The sequence below is a fragment of the Acanthopagrus latus genome, chromosome 20, assembly GCF_904848185.1.
Source record: "Acanthopagrus latus isolate v.2019 chromosome 20, fAcaLat1.1, whole genome shotgun sequence".
NCBI lineage: Eukaryota > Metazoa > Chordata > Actinopteri > Spariformes > Sparidae > Acanthopagrus > Acanthopagrus latus.
This window is the reverse complement of record NC_051058.1, coordinates 18934434-18957632: the sequence shown is the minus strand read 5'-3', so window position 1 is coordinate 18957632 and position 23199 is coordinate 18934434. Positions and strand designations below refer to the sequence as shown.

The window sequence follows — 23199 nt, the reverse complement described above, 5'->3', positions numbered from 1 at the left end:
TTGATTTATCAAGAAAACAATCAAGAGATAAGACAACTATGAAAACAATCCTTAACTGAGGCCCAAAAATCAAAAGGGAAATGTGATCCATTTTCTTTTTGCACAAATGGATAAAGTACATAATACTTTTGGCTGCAAAAAAACTGTTAAACAATTGACAGATTAATTGACAATGAAAAGAATGGTAAACCACATCCCTAAAGAGCTTCCCTATTTTCTCAAGACTAACGTTAAAATCAAGAAAATTATCAGCACGTTAATCAACATTATCACCCATGGCCCTAGTGTATAGGCTAGTTTGATAAATGCCTGACCTGCCATCATCACTGCCCTATCAACATTGAAACATTAATTAAATATTTAGTGAGTCTTCACGCATTTCCCCTGTCAGACTGCAGAGGTCAGTGAATCAGCATATTACAAAGCTCCCAGCAATGTGAACAGCAGGCACCCTGGAAAAAACATTCCAGAGAGAAACAATAAGACCAGGCATCCATCTGAAGTGTGGGACAGAGATAAAAATGGGGATTTTCAGTGCAGTGATTTATTTCGTGGCAGAGAGTGGTTGCCAGCTGAGAACAGAGTACTCCATTTTACCAGTATGACACACAGAATGGGCATTTCAAAGGCAGACATGAGAGGAAAATGTCTGCTCTGCACCGTGCAGCAGCGGCCACAGAGGGCGCCATTTCATCAAACTGTGGGCTGCAGCGACCGTGGCTGAACAATGAAAAAAATGACTCAGATGGCAGACAAAGATAGACCTTGCACTTCTCTGCGCTTTCCCCACCCTCCACCCGTCTCTGTTTTCAATTTCCAGAGCTCCACCAGGATGGAGGAAGTCGAGAACGGCTACTGCTGCGAGAGGGAGAAGGGACAGGGGAGGAAGAGGGGGAGCACAAGAAAGACAACAGGGAATGGGAAGCTCTGGCAGCCTGAGGAGGAACAGAAGGGCTTTAAAAGCAATCTACAGGCCACAGGGTGCTGGAGGGGGTGGGGCTGGGTCAGGGAACAGTGCGGCAGACACTGGGATCACCAATAATCCAAGCAGGCATCCTGTCTTATTGTGGAGCTGAGCGGAAGGAGAGTTACTGAGGTTGCAACGCAGACATCAGCCACTAATCAGAGCAGTGAGAGATGTCTTGATTCCCGTCTTTACTCAGCCACCACAATTACAAATCTATAGCTCGTTCACTGCACTACAGGAACAAGGACATTGCTGCAGTGTTAATGACAATTCCTGTTGCTTTTCTATAGACTGGATCTGCACAGATAAACAAACATGCCACTGAATGTTCACCAACACTGCAACACTCCTGAACACGCCCAGGGTTTGTGCATTAGATCAATGCACGGGCAATTCATTTGCATCCCAGAGTCCCTGTGGAGACCCATCTTACAATAACACGGGTGGCCCAAAGTGTGCCGCACGATCTACTGCACAAATTAGTCTGAGACTGTGAGCTGTGATTCACCCAGAGGTGGGTGGGTGGACAATTGATACAACAAAGGGAGGACAGGCCAGGTGTGGTGTCCCTCAGGGTGAACTGGAAGATGATCTCAAGGAGATTCATACTCTGTTTAGAAAGGCGAGCAAGGCCCGGGTCCATATAGCATTCTGTTTTTTGGGCAGAGGCGCCGGCTGAGGAGGAAATGAGAGAAAAGGTGCTGCACGTGCATCTCGTACCTATGACAACAAATATCTTGACAACCGCCGCTGTACGATCAAAGGTGCAGTACGTGGGCGCATGACGTGCTCCGTCAGAGACAAAAAAATATGGTGAATATTATAACTGATGTCAGGAAAAACATTAAGAGCAATGGTGACGTCACCGGCGCCTCTCTGAAAATTTGAGAGATTTTGAACCCGAAGCAGGTGCACAAAATAGGCGGAGTGGTCAAAAAAAAAAAGAGACTGGGCGCTGCGCCTTTTCACTGGGTGACTGCATGCTGCTGCAGACGCTCACTCCTCATTCGGAACAATTTAAAAAGATGCAGACAAAAAAAAAAACACCATATGGCCACATAGATCACAGAGCACGGGGACGGAAACTGATCAAGAAAGAGAGGAAATTAAGGTTAGAGGAGGATCCCAACCCGAGCTCTGATCTAAACCAATTAATAAAATGAAAACTCATCAGTTCTCAGGCTACAGCAGGAAGAGCTAAATCTGTAGTTTAGTAAAATATAAACACATAGAGGCCATTACAAGTCCAATGACCTTAATCGTCATAGAGACAGAGGAGGGGTCAGCGAGCAGCATTGAGGAACCCCCCCCTCTCCCAACACCAGGAGCTCCATCCCCCTCTAACCAGGACATATTTTCCTCCCCCCTACTCCCACACACAAAGCACCAGCGGCAATCACTACGGCCGCCGTTTTCAGGCCGTCAGCACATTCTCCATTGTGGTGCTTCTCTGGATGCAGCACATATGTTGTATGGTGCTGGACACCCCTGTACCATACAGTCTCCTCCAAAACCAACAAACCTAGATGCAGCTCATCACCATAAAACCAAAGTCTGAGATGACGTGATAAACCTTTGCACCAAAAATTTGTGTGTGATATTCCTTCATGCTACCAGACAGAATGATCAATCAATGCCAAACTATGGATTTTTGTCAACAACTCATTCCCTTGTGGTTAAATTTGCACTCGTACAATTGTCTTTCTCTACACTCATTCATCCTGCCCTCCATAGTGTGTGTTTATTCATACTGTAGGAGTGTGTACTTCCTTTCCATAGACACACAATTGACTGGTACAAGATTACCGCTCCACTTAGTATACGCTTGTAAGAAGCAGCGCAATTATGTTGTACATTTCATAAGTAATTCTCTAGAAATTATAATCATGCTCAGCCATTTTTGGTTTCTCATCATTTGTCATCACTCAGCACTATGAGTGCATGTTCAGCAGACTGTATACATGCCACGATGAAGACCTGGTGGTTGAAAAATGTTGGCTTTTTTCCAATGATCACCATGAGAATAAAAGCTCTTTAACATTTACCTCCTTGTTTACTTCATATTATCTTTTAGGGAGTGCATGAATAATTTGGGATCTCCCTTTTCTCTTGAGTATCCGACACAATCTATACTGTGTTACACACAGCAACCAATCATCTTCTCTCTTTCTTGGATCATATACAAGCTTCTTTATGAAAGGGCTACCCAGAAACAAGACTTCTGACAAACCCATTTAAACCCACATTCCACTATGCAGACATTTAGACACAAGATGGAACTGACTGCACTGCAATTTGTTTGCTGCTGCACAGTTTTATCACAATATACTGCTGCTACAAACTGCAGCAGGGAAGCCTCCTAAGGAATGCAATACAATTCAGAGTATCCCAATTGTATCAGGTTTTTGGTTATTCTGTTTCAATGATCTTATCAAACCCTAGTTCATGGAACAATAATTAGAATACAATGTGACAGGAAAACCAAAAAAACTGTTGTGTAGCTGTGGTGGCAGTAGGTAATGTTTGTTTTTTGTTCTGGGTCTATCCCTGTTTATCTTAGTTTTGGTTTTGGTGTTACAAGTAATTTACAGAACTAATATTATTAAATTTGTCAAGCAAAATGACTTAAGGGCTGCCTCTACAAGACAGCCATATGCTTCTTGGTATTGTGTGTTTTTGTCTTGTTATCCGGATTATAAATGTTCAAATTCCCATTTTAAACAGCCATGATGGTTATGTTCTCATTCTGGGTGTCCACCACTCCTGAATTAATCTAAAGAAAACACTGGACCAACCATACAAAATGATAAATATTTTTAGGGCAAAACAGTGCGCACAGACCATATTAAATATGATGAAGGCAGTGAACTGAACTGCCTCTAAACAGCACAAAATACTAAGCCATCAAACTCAAGTCCATCACCGGTTGCTGCTCATTTCTGGACCGGTGCTCAGCTGTGTCCTCTGACTCAGAGCATAATGCAAGCTGGGGCTGAATGGCTTGGTACAAATAAATCAGAGATTATTTTGACATTTACTAAAATAGCAATACGACTCACAATTAGCTGGAATGATCATTTCACATCACTATTTCCATGTTCACTGGAAAAATATCAAATCATAATGATGTGATATTTGTTGGGGTTTGTGCGGCACAAACATGTTTTATTAAATCTGAAGAACAACATTTGTAGGCTGCAACATCTCCGTAGCATTATTATTATTATTATTATTATTATTATTATTATTATTATTATTATTATTATTATTATTATTATCATTATCATCATTATCATCATTATTATTATTATTATTATAGAATTATACCTCATTATGCTGTCTGTCACATTTCATCATCAAAAAACTTCAGTTACTGTAACAGATATTGTACTGAGCCACAGTGCAAATTCAAATATATGTCAAATAACTGTGCAGCCCCAATATAGACAGTTGTGAGTTATAGACAGAATTGCAGTTGCATCTGTCCCTGTTCCTTACTTACATTAATTTTATTCACCAAAAAGAGTTGTGGCACATCTGCAGACATATCTGCTGCTACTGACTGAAAATAGTATTCAAATATCTATATTTTGCTGAGAATTGCAACGATTAGGAGGTAAGGTTTCCCAAATGGGTCGCCATCCAACTTTCTTTAGAGACTTACAAGACACAAGGTTACACAAAACTGCTACACCAAAGCAGTGATGCAGGTTATATTTTCTAAATGCAGTCATTGGACCACCAAGGACCAACATATTTAATGTAGACATACATATAAAGCTGATAATCATATTGGTGAAAATCCAGCCACTAACTACAGACAGTAAGACAAAGCCAAATTGCTTTCATGGACTTAAATGGTAACTCCACAAATTTCGCACACTGAAGTGTGTTTACAGGTAGTGGGGAGGACTACTGCAGATGTAAAAAAAAACCCCCAAAAAGTAGTATAAAGCTTTTTGTGGCTCCAGAGGAAACTGCATGTAATCTGATAAATTGCGTCCAATGATGTCACTCAGTGGCTAAGTTGCATTGCGTTACAGATATCTCTTGTACTGCTGAATCAAATTGTTTTTGAAACTGTGCATAATGAGTGCTATGCACCAGAACACGCTTTTCAAAACCTGGTGCCTACATTACCCACAACGCCACTGAGCTTCTTCTGGAGCTACAAAAGTTCTTGCACTACTTTTTTTCAGATATGCAGCAGTACTGCCAAGACCTATTAACACACTTTAAGATACAAAATGGGAGAGGCAAAACTAACTAGTGTATACAGACAAGCGACATATATCCAATATCAACTCTAATCGTGGGAAAAGATCAGGACTGTTTACACAAGGCAGTTATCTCGGTTTTAATGCGCATTAGGTGAGAACTAATGATTCTTTATCATAGCCATGTTCATATATTGAAACGTGAGCTCTTTGTACAAAAATCTTTCAGAGGAACACAGTTATGAATAGAGGTAAAACAAGGTCTGCAGACATTTTGCTTTTCATATGAAATGCAAAAATACCACTTTGCAATTATGCCTCACAACCCATTCAGTCATCATTAATGCTCAGTAACAAGAACAAGGGAAATCAAAGCAGCAGCTGTCATTTTAATTTCTTTGTTCTCTAGAGTCAAAGACTTTCAAAGCACATTAAAAGAGCTGAAAATTATCTAAACACTGAAACATTTATGGGAAATGAACATTGCCTTATTTTTCAGGTTTATTGTAATGTGTCAGGATGGCTGGCTGGTGCTTCATGGGACAGCTGGTTAAACTCTTCTCCTAGTGGAAGAAAGTGCTCGGCAGCAGTGACTGTGAACGAGGCAGGCCGACAGGGTGTGGGGCAGGAAAAACTAGAGAGGGCAAATGCAGCCAGAGAGCTGCAGCAGTCATTACATAAAAGAGGGGGGTTATGTAACGCCTGTGGGTTCGTGTTGAGGAACTTGGACCGAGCTAAACACATCCAGATGTGTCAAACCGGTCTGAAACCTATACTATACAGTCACTCACATACATTCATAAATTACACACACAGAGACACACACAGGAATGGAAAAAAAAGGGGGAAAAAAACGTAGCTAAGCTTCTCAGACTGCAGAGTAATGCTGAGCCATAAGCATGAAAGGCACGCTGTAGTCTCAGCCAACCCAGTTACCCTAGTTCGCGGGCAGCAGGCAGACAGGCATTTTAACTGTCTTACTGCATGAAAGATCATACAAACTTGTACCCTGGATCACCTAAACCTGGTTTCATCATCTAACAGCCAAGAAGCCTGCACAGTTAGGTACCTTTTAGTGCTGTTAAGATAACAAAATTCAGACATTTCATTGTTCTGTCTATGACTTATTATGTAAGCTCTGAGATTTCCTGATGAGCATTATTGTTGCCTCAGAAACCAGAAACGGTGCCCACTCGCTTCTTAACACAGAACAACCCGTGCTCCATGTAACATGCCTAAATAACAGACATTTCAACGAATATCAGAAAGAGTCTCTGTGATTCTGCAGCTCGTTTAAAAGCAGACTTCAGCTGTTGAGCTAGCAGCACCCACACCCTGTAGAGGCCATTGTGGACGTCACATTCACAGACAGACACACACAGTGGCTACAGCAGAATGGCCCTGCAGCATAAGCACGGCAACAGATGTTGGCTGGCCCCCAATCCTCTAAGATACGGGAAACCACGTCTACAGTATAGACAGGGATGACAGGATTAGCTGTAAGCAGTGTTGCATCCAAACAAGCAGCCCAAATAGGTTATTTTCCACACTGCTGTAAACTCAGCTGACGTTAAATAATTGAGGTGCTGCTGCCTGAAGAAGACGTTACATTGTCTGTAGTGTTGATCGTTGTAGTGCTATAAGCCAATAATTGGTAAGTGAGAGAAAATGTCAGTTGTGAAAATGTGGCATTATGGGTATATTCACACATACACACACACACACACCCTACTGCTAGAACAATAAAGTGTTCACAGTGAGGTAGGGTTTCTCCTGTGCAGGGCTGGGAGCTGAAAACCAGTTCTTTATGTGTTGTGGGATGGATGATTATACAATGTGCATCAGACAGCTGCTTACAGGCATTACAGATGGACAGTTTTAAATGTCCATGGCAGCTTTCACTCCCTGTACAGATAATTATTAGGCTTACGTGTGCTACCACTTGGCAAACATTTGCGAATCTGTACGTGACAGGTGCTTGTGACAGCAATACAAAAAACTTTCACAAGTGGCTTATTCAAAACATCGGCGCACATTAACGAAGCTCTACAAGCCTGTTTTGATCACTTTGCTGTTCAAAAACAGGCTCACTGCTTGGCTTGTGGTGTTATCGACCTGCAGAACCTACAGTTCTGGGCCCGTCGTTTTACAACCTCTAAGCTAAAATCTTCACTGTAGCTGTTAAGGTAAAAGCATTACGGAGGACCTGTCTTACATGGGTGCACAGGCTCAACCACATGTCAAGGGTGTAAATAACATCTTCTCAAATCAATTATGGATCTCTGGGTTTGTGGAGGCTTGGATTACACTGGACGATCGGTATGGAGCCATTTTATGTTTTTTGGCTGTTTTTTTTATGCTTTAAAACAACTCTCCAGCTGCTTCAGTTGTTAAGGAGAATGCTTCAACAGTTTATTGCTGAAAAGCTTCAGCAAAGTGACTATATTTTCATTTTTGAGTGAACATTTCCATTCTATAGACCACCGGTTTTACTTCGGTGTTCCCAAAAACATGCGCCACACCTTGGTTATTAATAATCACAAAATTCCTTTTTGTTATGTCTGCCTCATTGTTAAATGACATTTAGTGAACTGAATGTAGGCCAGACACACAGCGCACATGAAAATTCAAATGTGCAGTCATTTATGCATTGAAAATGTCAGAATACACTATTTGAATATCAGATTTAAGACTAATGTTATCGACATTTGTGGGGGATGCTTTAAGAAAAGCCCTGCCGCTGAATTTAATTTCAACGAAGCTTTTCATCCAGATGTAACAACAAATTATTCATATTTTACTTATATCATTACTATTAATAAAAACTTGTGGATTCATGCTGTTGAGAGATGGGGTTAGGGCTTACAATAGCATAATCAGATTATTTAAACTCTGAAACTGTGGGTCTGGAACTGCAAAGTCAAAAACTGTGGGGGTTATGAAGGGCCACATTTTTTAGCTTTTTGAGGACCACTCATGGAACCTGCACTTCCTTGGGCTTTTAGCAATACACCTGACTACTGTTTAGTTTATTGGATAAGTGGTTGTTGAGACAAAACCAAGGACACACAGACGGACAGAAATTCCTTCCTTCATCTTACTGTGATTGTGTAGCAAGTAATACAGGTCAGCTAACCTCTTGTGCCTTTATAAAACATGGCTGAACCAGTTGTCAAGTGCACTCAGTTCTGGGTTATTGTTTTAAGTGAAAAATGACACTGGGTTGCTCAACAAAACTCCTGCAGGGAAGGCAACATCTCAATATTTGCTTCAGCAGGCTGTTATGTGGGTCAGCATCTGAAGATCACAGTAACTGAGTAATCAGTCGACTAGATTCATTGTAATATTTGTTCAGAGCTTACTGACTCTTGTGTCTTCCTCATATGGACTCACACAGCAAGCTAATGTATTACAGTTATCAGTGATTAACTCTGTATTATACTGAACCATACCGTATACTGTAGCACACTAGGTCTGGCAAACATTCTTAAACAGGTGCAGGAAGAACTATGTATTTACTCTTAAAGTAAAATGGTGTTGTAGTTTATGAACACTCGTTAAACATTCGCAAAAAGGGGCACTATGTAGTCTTGGAGAAAAAAGGCAAACATTATTTTTTTATATATACACAATATAAATGAAATAGTAAGTATTCTCTAATATCTATTTTTCCAATACGGGATGAACGAGTTGTTCTCAGAGGAAAATAACGTCCCCAGAAAACCGCTTGAAGCCTGGAAGGTGGAGTTTTCTAAATATAAACAAAGCAGAACTGAAACTGTTGTTCTTTGAGGTCAGTTTGTTTATTACGTTTATTGAGTCAGGGAAATTAAGCAAGTTTGTTTACCGAGTGTAAATCGCCCACCTTTAACAACAGCTTCTTTAATAAGGAGTACAAAAGCAACTATTTTCTTTTGTGTTGGGGGTTTCATATTCACATTTGGTTGTAAACTTCTTTCACAATTCCATGGTACTGATTCTCTAACGAACAAGCACTAAAAATGTCTATACATTTACGGGAACCTATTTCTACACACTGAGGACTTAGCAGTCGTTAACAGCAGTGTTGTTGTTGCAAGAAGCTGTAGCTGCTTCACAATAAAACCCCCAACAATGGTCGGCCGCTGGAGCACATTCATGGTAAAGCTGGAACAAGACGTGTCACGTTTGCTGGAACAGAAGATTTACTGCAGCTCAGATTGAAGAAGATGAGAATAAAACAAGATCGCAACTAGCAATTTTGCCCGGTTGTTTAAGGACTGTAAAAGGGCGCTAGGTCAAGATCAGAACACACACACAAAAAAAAGCAGTGATGACTGTAATGAGCTCTGCAGGAGTCATGTTACCATTGTATTGAGGTAGCTGCCTTATCCCTACTGTTGACTCTGACGAATAACCTCCATGTCTTTAGGATTCCTGTCAGTCTGTTACAGACTGCTAGAAATCTGGTTGGTCTGCTTGAGCTCAGCAGACAACCAGAGCATGAAAATAATGAGCGAATAGAAACATAATTACTTTGGTATGTAAAAAATGCTGCTTGATAATGTATGTCAATCATCTGAGCTCATGTACTGTCACCACAAAAGGTTTAAATCTTATTTTCACCTATAAATCAACCCACATTCATGAACATCACGCTGGTCTATAATTAATGTAGCCTTAAACCTCATTTCCTTGGCGTGGCATTTATATTTATGAGGTGTAATAGTTTAGTATGTGTTGGTCAAAACCAAATTCAGAATGATGAGGACGTACCAAAATATCATATCCAATCATTATGTTCTTAATTTAACAAGAAACTTATCTTAGCATTTCCACTTTCATCATGACTCTGGTGTAGCTGACATGACAAATATCCTTCACTGTTCTCCACCATAGTCTATATACTCCTTAATTATTGTGGAAAGCACCTACAAATCCCAGGGGATCGATTTTCAGAACCCCTCTTTATAAATACATCTTTCACTTTCAGTTTAGAAAATAACCTAACAAGAGTGAGGATGCACAATTCATGCTGCATCACTGGAAGATTGCTTATGATTAACAAACAAATTCATCAACTGAATCCATAATAAAAATGTGCTAATACTCCACAAGTCTCAGGATACTGGGAATTCAGATGAAAAATCTCATAATTTCTCTGTCCCAGACAGCATAAATTGTTTTCTGCTACAGTGGGACTTCAACTCAAATACAGCCATAATATTTAGTTAACAGCTCAAAAGCTTTTATTGCCTTGATGTGTAATTTTATGACTACAGAATCCAATAAAACATTTATATCAAAGAGGACTATTTCAAAATAATTCAACTATGTTGTAAGTCATGACACAGTAAATCCTACAGCTGTTAGGCCTAAATTTCTTTCCCATTATCAAATGCTCTGTTTCAGTCAACAAACTTCATCATTGCAACATTTACCTTCACTATCATAAATACTTATACACTACAGTTGTTATCTGAAGATAAAAGCACTGAAAATGTTTAGTGTTACTCCATTTGTCAAAAGAAGTACTCAATATTCAGGTTATGAAGAGAAAATGTCGGATTTTGTTTTTAGAATTAAAGATGTGACACTCAAAGCCATTTTTGTTTGCTTCCTTTGTTTACATGAACCAGTCGTACTCATAATGACATGTCACTTTCTCAGGCCTCATGAATGTAGCTCACTCTCCATTCTGCTTCAAAATTAAATGCTATGAATCTGCACACTTGCTGGTCCAACACCCCCTTTAACCTTCAGTGGCAAAAGACACATTATGAATACATTACAACAATTTCTCTACTTTCTTATCATGCATGCAACACACACACACAGACGCTTCCTGTTACATTGTGGGGATATTTAGGTCAAAGGTCTAAAGTCAACACAGTGAAGGATAATAAAAATCAGTGTTCTGAGCTGTGTTGTTAATAATCTACCCAATCCTACACAGGCCAGTAAGTCCATTAATGCTCCTAACCCACCTGCTCTATTTTTTTTCCTTTCACACACTAATGACACAGGAAAAAAAAAAAACAGTACTCTGGTGTGAGCTTCTCATGGAATACGTTTGCAAGCTCCTGCTGTGGGTGAACCTGCCATCACAACATTCTGCATGTAAAAACATAAAAACCCACACCTTCTGCAAAACCACCGCCAACACCCCCAACTCTAGGTTTCTTCTCGGTTTCAGTTTAAATAAAAACATTCACCACCTCTGAGGGTGCTCACTTGTCCGCTCTGCAGATAAACAGAACGTTCAGTTTCAGCCTTGGCCCTCTCAGGAGGAAGCACTGTGTGACGAGAGAGCTTTTAACTTTGAGTCCATTCGAGCCTGTTCGTTCTCTACAGGATGATACCACCCACATAACTATACATGCTCTCTGGTCGAATGGTATCTCTACCCCTTCCTGGGGTTTGACCCAACCACTAGTGAGGCAGACCAGGCAGTTATGATTGTCATTAACACCTGCTAGGCCTGAATAGCATATTGCAGGGCCTGGAAATACAGGGACGTTACCAGGACAGTTGAAGAGCTCAATGTACTATGGAAATGTGCGTGTAATGAGTTACTTGGGCATGAAGAAATCAATCCTATTCAATCAAAAAATGTTTTGCATTTTCACGAAAGCTGCTTTAAACATTCAACTTGTGTCTGAGCAATGAATTCGAAATTAGTGCAGAGTCACGGACATATGTATAAGCTTGATGCCTCTGTGGCTGAGGACAGTGTAACTTACATTTTCACATGTCGCTGCTCGATGTCCACTCTGGCCAGCTCCTCCTCCTCCAGGTCAGAGTCCCCTCCAGAGCTACTTTCTGTTACATCTGAGTCAAAGGCGCTTTCTGCTGAATGAAGGTTGGCAGTTCCGCTCAGATACAGCCTCTCCAGTTCCAAGGGCATGGAGCCGCCTTTCAGGAAGCGACGGAGGCCGTCTCTGTTGTTTGAAGAAGAGTGGCGTCCAGTCCTCCATGTAGCTGTAGGAGTCGCCGTCTCTGATTTGCGGTTACCTGCAAGTAGCCGGTTGAGAGCCGAGTCCAAGAAGCCACCCAGCTGCTGCTGAATGTGCCGCTCCACCTGCTTGGCCTGTACAACCTGAAGACGTTTGCGCAGGCGCCTTAGCCGGCTTTCAATTTCAGCTTGGCGGCTGCTGTTGAGAAGGGTACGCTCCCTAACGTGAGCATCAAGGCTGTCCGAGGAAGAACTACAGGGCAGAGGAGGCTGTGGTGCAGGTGAGCAAGACGGGGAGCCCTGCTGGCTGCTACCTGGTCTCTCCCTATCAGAACCCTGTGGCTGGCTGGTAGGCATGTGTGAGTCAGCCTCCTCTAAATTTGCTTGTTCAGTGGGGTTAGGGTTGTCATGGGTAAAGGGGGAAAGTGCGACAGACTGATGCACTGGTGATTCAAGGTTTTTTCCATCTGTATTTTGAGAAACCCCAGAGGAATGCTTCTGTTTAAGGGTTCCTTTCACCGGGATGTGCCCTGATAAGGTTGCTGTCAAGGTCTCTGAGTCCAGGGGCAGGTTCTGGGTCTGAGAGTCTGTGGTGGCAGAAGGCTTATCACCATTCACTGCAACCACACAGCCAGGGCCGGACATAGTGGCCAGCTTCTTGGCCAGGCCATTGACAGGTGCCATGGGCTGGCCACCTCCGTTGGTGCTGCCACTCATGAGGCTTTTGAACTGGCCGCCAGAGAGTTCAATCGCCTGCCTCTTCCTCAACAGGAAGTCTCCTCCGCCGTTGAGCAGGGAGCTGGGCAGTATTCTGTGGCTCTTCAACACAGACTGTTTGATGAGGACTCCTTGCAGCTTGATTGACTCCTTAGTTGAAGGGACAGGTGTCACATCAGAGCATAGGTAAGAAGCCACCAGCGGCTGGAGCTTGCCCAGGGCCGAGGCCTGAGCCACTGAGTCGGCTTGGGGCTGTGGTTGCTGCTGTTCCTGGTCGCCACCACAAAAGTCAAGAGGGCACTCTTCGGAGGTGGCCTTGCACTTGGCGGGGCCGCTGCTATGGATAAGGATGTTGCTGGCGTTACCGTTGTTCTCTGCACTGGCCGGTGAGAGACTTGAGGATGGGGCAGCCAGTTTGAAGCGGATGTGGTGAGCTTCGGCTGGGGCGTCGGTGAGAGCGGGCGCCATCGCAGCCATGCAGTGCAGAGGGACGGGCACCGCGGCCTGCTCCACACCACCCGCTTACTGCCCCACCTGAGGACAGCCTGGACATAAAGACAAAAGAAGGGGAGGGAAGACAAAAATAAAGTTAAACAAAGTAGTCAGAGGAACTCAAGTGTGATTTAAACCCATTATTACATCAAACTGTAATCCAAGTTGGTGTCTGAAGGTGTTAGGTGGAGACATTTTCCCATCAACATTTAACAGTTAACATTCACAACCTTGTACAGTAACAGACCCACAACCACATAGTGTAAACTAGCATATACAGGAAAAGAAGTCAAGTAAGGAATGAGACTTAACCTGATAGCGTAAACACATGCTCAAGGAAGAACTGACAATAAAACACAAGTTTGACCTCAAAGGGCAGAAAGTGTGTTTTATGTATAAGTGGATGAAACATCTTTCTTTGACTTCAATTAAGACATTAATATGCTTTTACATACTTACATACTCCACACTATATATTATTTAGGTGACAACATGAAGACAGCCTGTACCTATATACAATAAAACAAACAACTGAAATACTTGCACTACAGGTTCTGTATGGCGGTAGTGTGAGTGGAAAATTACCAACCACTGCCAAAAAGAAAGCAACATTTTTAAAAAATCTGCCACGAAATATAATAGATTAAAGTTATCTAACATACTGACTTGAGAGCAAACCTATAATGAAAGTCTACTACTAATCCAGTTAAAGGCCTAATGAAATTAACTGGTGACTCAGTGACATTTTGTTGACCTACTGGTTGCAAGTGTTGCTAAAATTGATCCTATAAATGGAACCAGCAGAAACACTTCAGGTGGAGAGGACGACCATCTGAGATGATCAAATACACTCATCTCTCTGTGCATTAACTCAGCTCTCACAATCACTCCAGAAAATGTCATCTTATTCCACTGTAATCACAATAATGCTTCTGTCTGCAGAGACCCTCTTCCGTGGCTTTAACAAAAATACAAAAACAAAATTAACAACATGCACTGACCTTGTGAATGGGATGCTAACGATATAGATGGAATGACAGCAGACATCTGAGCTACATCTCAGGCCAATAAATAATTCCAACTACACCCATGCTAGTGTGAACAAGCCCTCATTGTTGTTTACTTACAAGGCTCCCCTTTATAGAATACGCTTTGGAATTTAATTCAGATGAAGGAGGACACAGGAAAAGCAAATGCAGATTGTCCAAACCCCACTGCCCTATATGTGCCCTGGTAAGTCAGTGTGTGCAGCAGGGCTCCACACAGGCAGTGTAAGTAAGTAGGTGGATTTAGGCCCCAGCATTAGTCCAAAGCACATGATGTCATCCTGACCATATTCCTGAGACAATTTCAGCTGAACTCATTGAACCATCACGATTTTCTACATGTTATTCCCAGCGAAAACGATTCTAAAATGCACTATGTAAAGAGAGAGAGAGAGACACACACACAACGAAAAGATCAAGGCGAGGTATTGCTTCCGTGATTAACATGTCATGAACACCGCCTGCCTCATATACGTATCAAACTTTTAAAAAGCCTTCCCTCATTTGACACAGGAGATAAAAGCGAGCTGCATCTCCGCGGATCGTCTGCAGGCTCAGATGAATGGAGGCTCAGTATTTCACCGCAGTTTCTAGTCAGCGCGCACTACGCCATGTTGGTATTTCCGAAGCAGATTATGCAATGCAATTCATCTACCTAAAACCGCCCATTCCGCTCCTAACACACTTGTTCATGCTACATGCAAGGAAACTAAACAACCAACACCAGTAAATGCACAACCTTTGGATTCATCATGCATCATAATACCGGGCAGTAATATAAACTGTAATCTTATCGCCAGAGATGCGACAAAAATGTCCACATCCAACGTTAGCCAACCATAACGTAATCACCAAAATGTCTTCCTGATGTTTACAAAAAACATTTCATATTTTTAAATGAGGGCTGGCTCCTCTGTTTTAGATGCGTACACGCGTAATAACGTTATTTCATAATCTCTCATTCTCAGCAGCTTCCGCGGAAAACCATTATAAGATCAGTGGTTTGTATCGTGAAGCCGTACCAGTAAAAATAAATAAATAAATAAATAAATTAAAAATGAAGAAAAAAATTTACCCCCAGCCACCGATCGTCACATCACAACCAAACTGCGCGAAGCGAAAGATAATTATCTGTGTGAACCATGTCACTCTATACACTGCGTGCAAATTAATGCGCTTCGCTTCTGTGCTAACGTTAGCTCGGGAAAGCTGCTGATGTAAGAAACACAACCTGCTGGAAAGCTAGCGTGAGGCTCCCATAAGCCAACTGCAGTGAAACGCTACCTACCCTCATCACATTATCTATCATTTGGTAGCTTTCCTTTCTAGTGGCACGACTTGGCCATTTCTGTTTTTTGGGGGGGTTATTTTTTTTTTTTAGCCCACTTTGAGCTCTACGCCAACCTCGTTAGGCGAGTAAACATTTTAGACACTAACTACGTAGCCTACGCTCACATCAGTGCTAGTTTTTTCTTTTCTTCCAGTCAATAACGCCTGGAGGATTATTTATTATGCGTTAAAAGGCATGGTTCACACGTGCAATTAACGTCAGAGTTAAATCCAGGGTCGTGAAACACCATGAACGGAGAGAATCTGGCCATAATAACAAGACACCTCGGTCGTTATGCATCACAACTTATTTTAAAACAACGCTTTGAGATCTATTGCAGAGCGGAGACATGGTGTGCATTGCAATTAGACTCAGGAAATAAATACAAGGCAGCCCGCTGTAAATCTACGGGGACCGTCGTTGGCCTTCAGTACAGTATGTGGTGGGTAATCAAACACTACGTAGCGTTAATGCACATATGTCAAAAAGTGAGAACTTGGGGAGTAGACCCTGCCAGTCTAGCTAGCTTCGCTAACAAAGAAAAAGGAGGAACCTACCACGTGACGAGGTTGCACTATCCGAGGGAATTTCGGCAACAATCCCCTGCAGTTTTGGTGGAAAAAAACCAAGGGTGCTAACACAAAAAAACACGGCTCGATTCGATCACTCTGCCATTAATTAGTCCAAAAATGCAGCCAGATTGCCGAAAGGGCCCGGTTCACAGAGCCGCTCGGGTTTCGTTCCGGATTCGGGCAATGGGCGAATCAACGATCTACACCTTGCTCGCCAGCTAGCTCGCCTCGCCGCTACGGCGAATATAAGACAAGGCCGTGAAACAGTCCTTTCTACCCCGAAATACTTCAAACGTAGGCGATTTCACCGCAATCCTGTACCAAAAATTCCGATTCTCAGTAAGCGGAAGGTAATCCAGAAGGCAGTTTGACGCGAGCCCTTTTCTCTCGTTTTAGGGAGAGACGCTTAGAAAATGGCGGCTAGCTCCTCTCCCTCGGATTTGAGTCTGACAAACATAGAAGGGCTGTGTGTGTGTGTGTGTGTGTGTGTGTGTGCGCGCGTGCGTGCGTGCGTATGTGTGAGTGTGTGTGTTGCTTGCTGGTAGGCGGGAGACATTTCTCATACTCGCCACTAGAGTAAAGGGCAGATAAGAAACGACATAAAAGCCCAGAAGAAGATACCACAGGAGGGCATTGTCTTCAAAAAAACACGGCGCAGTGTCAATATTGCACATGTTAGACACGGACTGCATGAAGGTGGTTTAACTGGGAGAACATGACCGCTGCTATTTTTATGTCTCTCCTCCACCAACGCGTTTAGTAAATACACCATTATGTTTCATGTCGACCTACATTAAAAAAAACACTAGGATTATCCATTAAAAAAAAAAAAACCCTGTACACACAAGAGAATAACCTGATATCTACAATCTAAAGAGCCCAATAATGATTATAATAAATGCTGGGAATTACAGGACAGGAGAGGGGAGGAGGAGGGGGGGGATCACCCGTTTGATCAAACTGGGCCGAGTCGAGACAGCCTGGCTCTCCTGTCACATTTCATAGGAACTAACTCGCCCACCACCACCACCACAACAGCACCAGAACAGCAGCAGCAGCAGCAGCCTTACACCTACAGCCAGCGGCCACGTGAAGGAGCTCTCCTCCACCTGATGGTTAAATGCAGCCAAAGCCTAAATACAACAACAACAACATCCAGCTGTGGGAGAGCCGGGCTGGTGGAAAGCGGTAAATAAAATCTAATATGTACAACAATCAAAAAGCTACAGCGCCTACACTGATTACTTAAACTACTGGAGTGGACATTAACACAACAATATTATTAAAATGCAATTTAATCTTTTGTTTAGTCCATCTCAGAGGCGGTTGATTAGTAATTTGGGAAAGGGCCGTGCCATATGTCTACATTACAACACTACTGTTATATGAAACTACATATCATATTGTTATTTCCTGGTTTTAAAAGTTGCATCACTTTCTGAAATGACTAAACTGTTTTATTTGTTTGAACACTTGCATTTACCTACTTAGTCATTACTCATGATTATTTATTTCAAATTCATGACCGTACCAATAGTCATCCCTGATGACATAAATATCATATTTCATTTGTCACCTAGTCCTATTTATGAGGTGATTTTAAAGAGATTTTAAAATGCCTAAATATTCCAATGTTGTGTAAAAGCTATAATTTAAGGCTGTAGCTTGTTGGTTGTGTTGGACTGGATTAAAACTGAATTTAATAATATAATATTTCATAATACTCAATAAAACTTTACATACAAGCTTTGTTGAGTTGGAATAAGACTCGAAATCAACTTTTTCCAAAGTGGACTTTTGAATAGTGCAGAGTATTGTTTTCATGTGCCACGAAGCACTTTAACAATTTAATATGGTGAATAAAAATAACAATTTAATGTTAAATGTTATATAACCACAAGCAGTCGTTCAAAAAGAAGAGTCCATTTTGATTTGAATTTGAAACTACTTGATCAAACAATAAGATAACAAGCTTTCAAGTTTTGACAGACATTGGGTGTAATGGACACATTAGTCTGTATCAAATAAGTAGTTAGCCTCAGCTTAAAAAGATCAAAATTTTTGCAGGGCTGTTGTGTTGGACAGCATTCTGTTGTACAGGTAGTCCTTTACATGTGTCCACCTCATGTAATCCTGAAAACTAGAAATTGGACTTGTATCTATGAGGCCTTTTATTAGTATTCAGCTATTGTGACTTGTACTGGCAGATACATAAATTGAATTCCTTGAAATTCAATAGCATGCAGGTCTATATTAAGATCCTAATAGATTTAGTCACACAATGAAAGTCTGTCTTCAGCCCTGCGGTGACCAGATTTACATGTGACACTGATAACGGGGGAATTGTAACTCGGCTCTTTGATGTTTCATTCTGCTCAGTATTTGTCTGCAGTTATTATTAATAAAGCATGATGTTACCGAGTGGTGGTGGAACACAAGTTATAGTTCACTAAGTAATTTATAGATCTTTCACATTTTAACAGTGTATTACATGGTACATAAAGAGAATTGTTGGATGTAACTGCCCTGTGTTTTATAAATTAAAACTATCCGTTTTGATATGTTATTGTTACAACACTGATTTGTGCAACTCTTCACAAAGATCAGTTCAGTATTTACAGTAGAGATGGAAGAAAATATCAATACGGCATGCATAAAACATGCATTTGCCCTAAACAGATTCCCCTGACAAATGTACTTACTAGAGCCACCATTTAATGACTCCTTATGGTGTAAAGCTTCTGTAAACGTAATTTGCAAAGGTTGAAAGGGATGTATAGTGAGGCACAGTGGTTTACTTTAAAGAAACAAACATTTTAACTGCAGAACTGTTCAGTCTTTTCAATAATGGCACACACTGACAAGCTGAAGTCTGCGTGTGTGATGAAGGGGCACTAAGCTAAGACTCTAGCTTTTTATACTTTTTTTAAAATTTCAGTTCATGTCAAATTTTGTGAAACTGATGCCACAGTTCCGTGAATAAATACTTAATTCCTGCACTATGCCATTTTAGGGGTATTTTGTATTCTTTAGTCTGACAGATAGCGTGCTGTATTGTTAGATGAATGTCCTGCAACGTAGATTACTGCAGAATCACTGTATTGTGATAGTTTTGCTTCTGTGGACGACGAATTATGAGGTATGATATAATTCCCACCCCTAATATACAGTACTGATATCTTTATCTTTTCCCGTGAGGAAGTTTAAAGTTCCATTAGTTGCCTATTTGTACTTGATCATTTGTTTACGGTTGCTTGTGCTTATCCAGTTTATCTGCTACAGATTTTGCATAAACAATTTCTTATGACTTCATGTATCCCAGGAAATGCTTATTGCGTTTGATGACTCATAATGCATAAATGTTCATAATAAAGTCATTAATTAAAGCCAGGTAATCACCAGAAATGGGTTACGTAGGTGGTGTGAATTAAAAAGGCTTCATTGCCTCTGATGAGACAGTGCTTCTGACTTGCTGTATATCAATTTTACTGATAAGTGATGCAAATGAATGCATAGCACTTATTTCCTGCAGGGTCTTGCATGGCCTCTGTGCATTATCAGGCTACAGGGGTAGACATGCATAATAAATAAGTAATTATCAATGTGTGTATGTGTGAGGGAAAGAGGGGGACCAACTGTCTATCAGTCTATTATATCAAAATCAAATCTGCATAAAACTCTCAGGAGGTGATCAACAAATGTCAGGATCAAAAAGAGCTGATGGCTTTGACTGTTATCCATTAAATAATCCAATGAGTTGAGGTAATCCTCCTGTGCTATACTGGGAATTGTTTAAAGCACCCATCCATCCATACATCCATCCTCTGATCCTCTTCAGAGGTCAGAACAGCAACAGGCTGGGGAAAAGCTGAATATGCCTCCCGCTGCTTGAACTCCTCCTGGGTGCTCCTGCTGGATTTAGAGGGGTCCCGACACTTAATGGGAGATGTAATCCATCCAGCATGTTTTTTGGTCTTCTCCTAGTCGGACACGCCCGTTGTAACTGAAATACCTCCACTAGCATGGGATGCGTGTCAATCCGAATTAGATGCACCTCGTGTGGCTTCCTGCCAGGCCACAGGGCAGCTGTCCCTGTTGGGGTGGGCCATCCGAAAAAGGCAACTCATGTCTCGTCTCCGCAAGCCTCACTTTCTTGTTCTAGGTTCAGTCCACAGGTGAGGACTGACGGAGAGCATCACTCTCAGGTCCCGTCAGAAACGAACAAAAATGAAAAAGCCAAATAAGAATATTCAGTGTTGAGGAATACCTTTGACTCAATTGTTGACATACTCCATTCAGTTATCCACGGGTCCATGACTCCAGTTGCCACACATGGGGGTAACATGGCAGCTGAAATATAAGGAGAATAAAAAGACGAGCATTAATTAATCGTATACAAACACTTGAGGACAGAGCCAGGCTCGGTAAATAAAGTTGTCAACTGTTCTGGCAGCGCTGCGAGTCTCAAGGATTTTCTTTACGTCCAGCTGGCAAGCTAGCGCTAGCTGGCTATTGTTACCTACAACGAACGTTATCATTGCAAATTCATAATGAAAAAGTTTTACATGTTGAATAATTTTGACACTGGGCTTTGAAACTCAAAAGCAAGTTGTGAGGGGGGTTTCTTTATTGACTATCGAGTCCAAGAATGTAACGCCAGTGATTTTTGTGATACAGTTAACAGTACTTTCTCCTGACGCTAGTTGAGGAGCTAACGCTAGCCGAGCTAATGTTTGAGACTGAGGTGCACCGACGTAGAGAGCTAACGCCGAGCGGCTGGCCAATGGCAGGCGAGTTAGCTAGCAAGCTAAGCTAATGCTCGCTAGCTTGTTTGCTTCCCGATCCCCACACTGACTTCTCAATGACTACCGTTTTCTGCACGTTTGACAGAAAAGTGCGGGGAAAAAATCCAACCTGCACAAATCGAACAGCAGAGGGTTCAGCCAAATGACTAGTTTTTCCTGACACGCGTAGCGTTCATTTAATTTAGAGAAAATAACAAGACAAAATCTTACTTACCTGCTTGTCCTGTTACTAACCGTTTACGACTTGATAACAACCGTCCCCCGCGCTCCTATTGGTCGATTCTTCCATTCGCGGCTTCCCATTGGCCGCCGCGGCTGTCAGTCTTTACAAATGCCCGTACAGCGGAAATGTGGACGAAAGTTCATAGCACGAAACTTCAATATCCGAAAATATTGTTTTCATTTGAAAATGTTTCCCCGAGTCCCACAAGCTCTCCACCTTCTTAAAATGGCTGCCTCCACCGCGCCAATACACGAGTGTTGTTTACACCGCAGCCATGCTAACTACTCACAGTCCAACCTGATGTATATTCACTCAATCTAACTAACAATACCTGGTGTTTCTGATGCTCTGTCTGTGGGACTTCACTCATAAAGGAACCTCTGGCTTCCACAGCACAGCCAGACACCAGCTGACAGACACAGCTGATGTCTGCAAGATGAGTTTGTTTGTTATGTTCAAACTGATCTTATTTCTTGCTTTGAAATGTAAACAGATTTGTGCTGGCGGGGTGAGATCTGGCTGGTCCAGACCTCGGGCCTAAAAAAGCGGGACAGGAGGCACGAGAGGAGGCTTGTACTTTGTGAGAGTGGAGTTAAGATGGAGCCGGTGGAGACAGGAGGGGGATTTATGCAAAGAGGCAGAGGATGGGTGTAAATCTAAATGAGGCAGTGCTGAGGCGAGGGGGATGAATATCCAGTCCTCAGATGTACCCGTGAAATGATTGAGCGTTCTTCCTCAGAGTGTCGGTGAAGTTTCAGTCTTTCAGTCTGACCCCTCAGTCACATTCAGAGTGGATTAAAACGACCCCCATCCCTCGTGCCTGGCAGCTGAGCAACACGGGCCTGAAGTAGACGATGACTTTCTCCAAAACTGATGTGATGTTGATACTAAATGTGGGGATAACAGCTCATTAAAAAATATTAGTCATGCTTTGATTACAATAATGTTTCTTATGCATGCAGTGTTGGCACCTGTATCCAACTTCTTCCTTACTTTTCTGCGAATGAGCTGCATAAATGTGAATGTCTGAATTCAGACTCTTTACTCAAGTCAAAGTAGAAATACCACTAGTGATGGAATGTAATTAAGTACAATTTACTGGAGTAATGATAATAAAAGTACTATATTGACACATTTTATTTATGGAGCGCCTATCAAACCAGCATGCAAAGTGCTTTACATCCATGTGATGAATATAAAATACCAACGTGAGACATCAAATATACAGGAAGAGGACAATTTAAATCTAAAGTAATTGACAGAGTACTAATTAAAGCCAATCAAATGAGATAAAAATCAAGATGGTATAGAGCACTGTTTAAATTTGTAGTACTTAAAGGTCCCATTTGTAACAAAAGTAGATTTTTCGGTTGTTTAAACGCTGGTGCTTTGGGATTGTGGGACGGGCCGGCCACCATCCCTCTGCATCAGAATCTACTTTTCTTATAAATACGTCTTTTAATCACACTAGTGTTTTTAATGATGAACATCTAGATCCTTTCCTCGAGGTACAGTAGCAACGCCACCAGTGATGGAATGTAACTAAATACAGTGCTATCCTTCAGTACAAACTTGAGGAGCTTGTTCTTTAAATGATTGTTTCTTTTTTTGCCACTTATATTAAATTTCAGTTGGAAATACAGTTTCTTACTCCACTGAGAGCTTCAGTTACTTTACAAAAGAGGATTCATGCAGTCAAAACGTGTGCTGTGTTATAAAACAACACGGCAGTTTATACAAATAGAGGGAACGTATCTACTTTATTAATCTGATAATGCCTCACTGAGGAAATGAGGTTGTAAAAGCTGCATTGATCGTAGGTCATCGTGGCGTTCATGAATGAGGGTTTGATTTGGCAGGCGAGCTCAATTTGAAATAAAAATCCAGATAGAGCAG

The 23199-nt window shown here is 41.7% G+C and overlaps 1 protein-coding gene and 1 long non-coding RNA gene across 9 annotated transcripts in view; one reads left to right on the top strand and one right to left on the bottom strand.

Moving 5' to 3' along the window:
• The window catches only part of kansl1a (KAT8 regulatory NSL complex subunit 1a), a 34156-nt gene extending 12806 nt beyond the window's left edge, over positions 1-21350 (bottom strand). For 5 of the 8 annotated variants that reach the window (XM_037080909.1, XM_037080913.1, XM_037080914.1 and 2 more), the window contains exons 1-2: positions 16261-17283; positions 11907-13380 (exon numbers count right to left, since the gene is read on the bottom strand). In XM_037080909.1, the coding sequence (XP_036936804.1) occupies positions 11907-13312 (1406 nt within the window). In that variant the 5' untranslated portion in view covers positions 13313-13380; positions 16261-17283. Of the gene's footprint in view, positions 1-11906; positions 13381-14328; positions 14606-16260; positions 17284-20542; positions 20626-21294 lie in introns of those variants that run through there. The other 3 variants (XM_037080910.1, XM_037080912.1, XM_037080911.1) reach the window with 3 other exon arrangements.
• LOC119009543 lies at positions 14938-19114 on the top strand. Its single transcript, XR_005071759.1, has 2 exons — positions 14938-16145; positions 17281-19114. It is a non-coding gene; the product is annotated as an uncharacterized LOC119009543 (long non-coding RNA).
• Positions 21351-23199: the final 1849 nt, after the last annotated feature.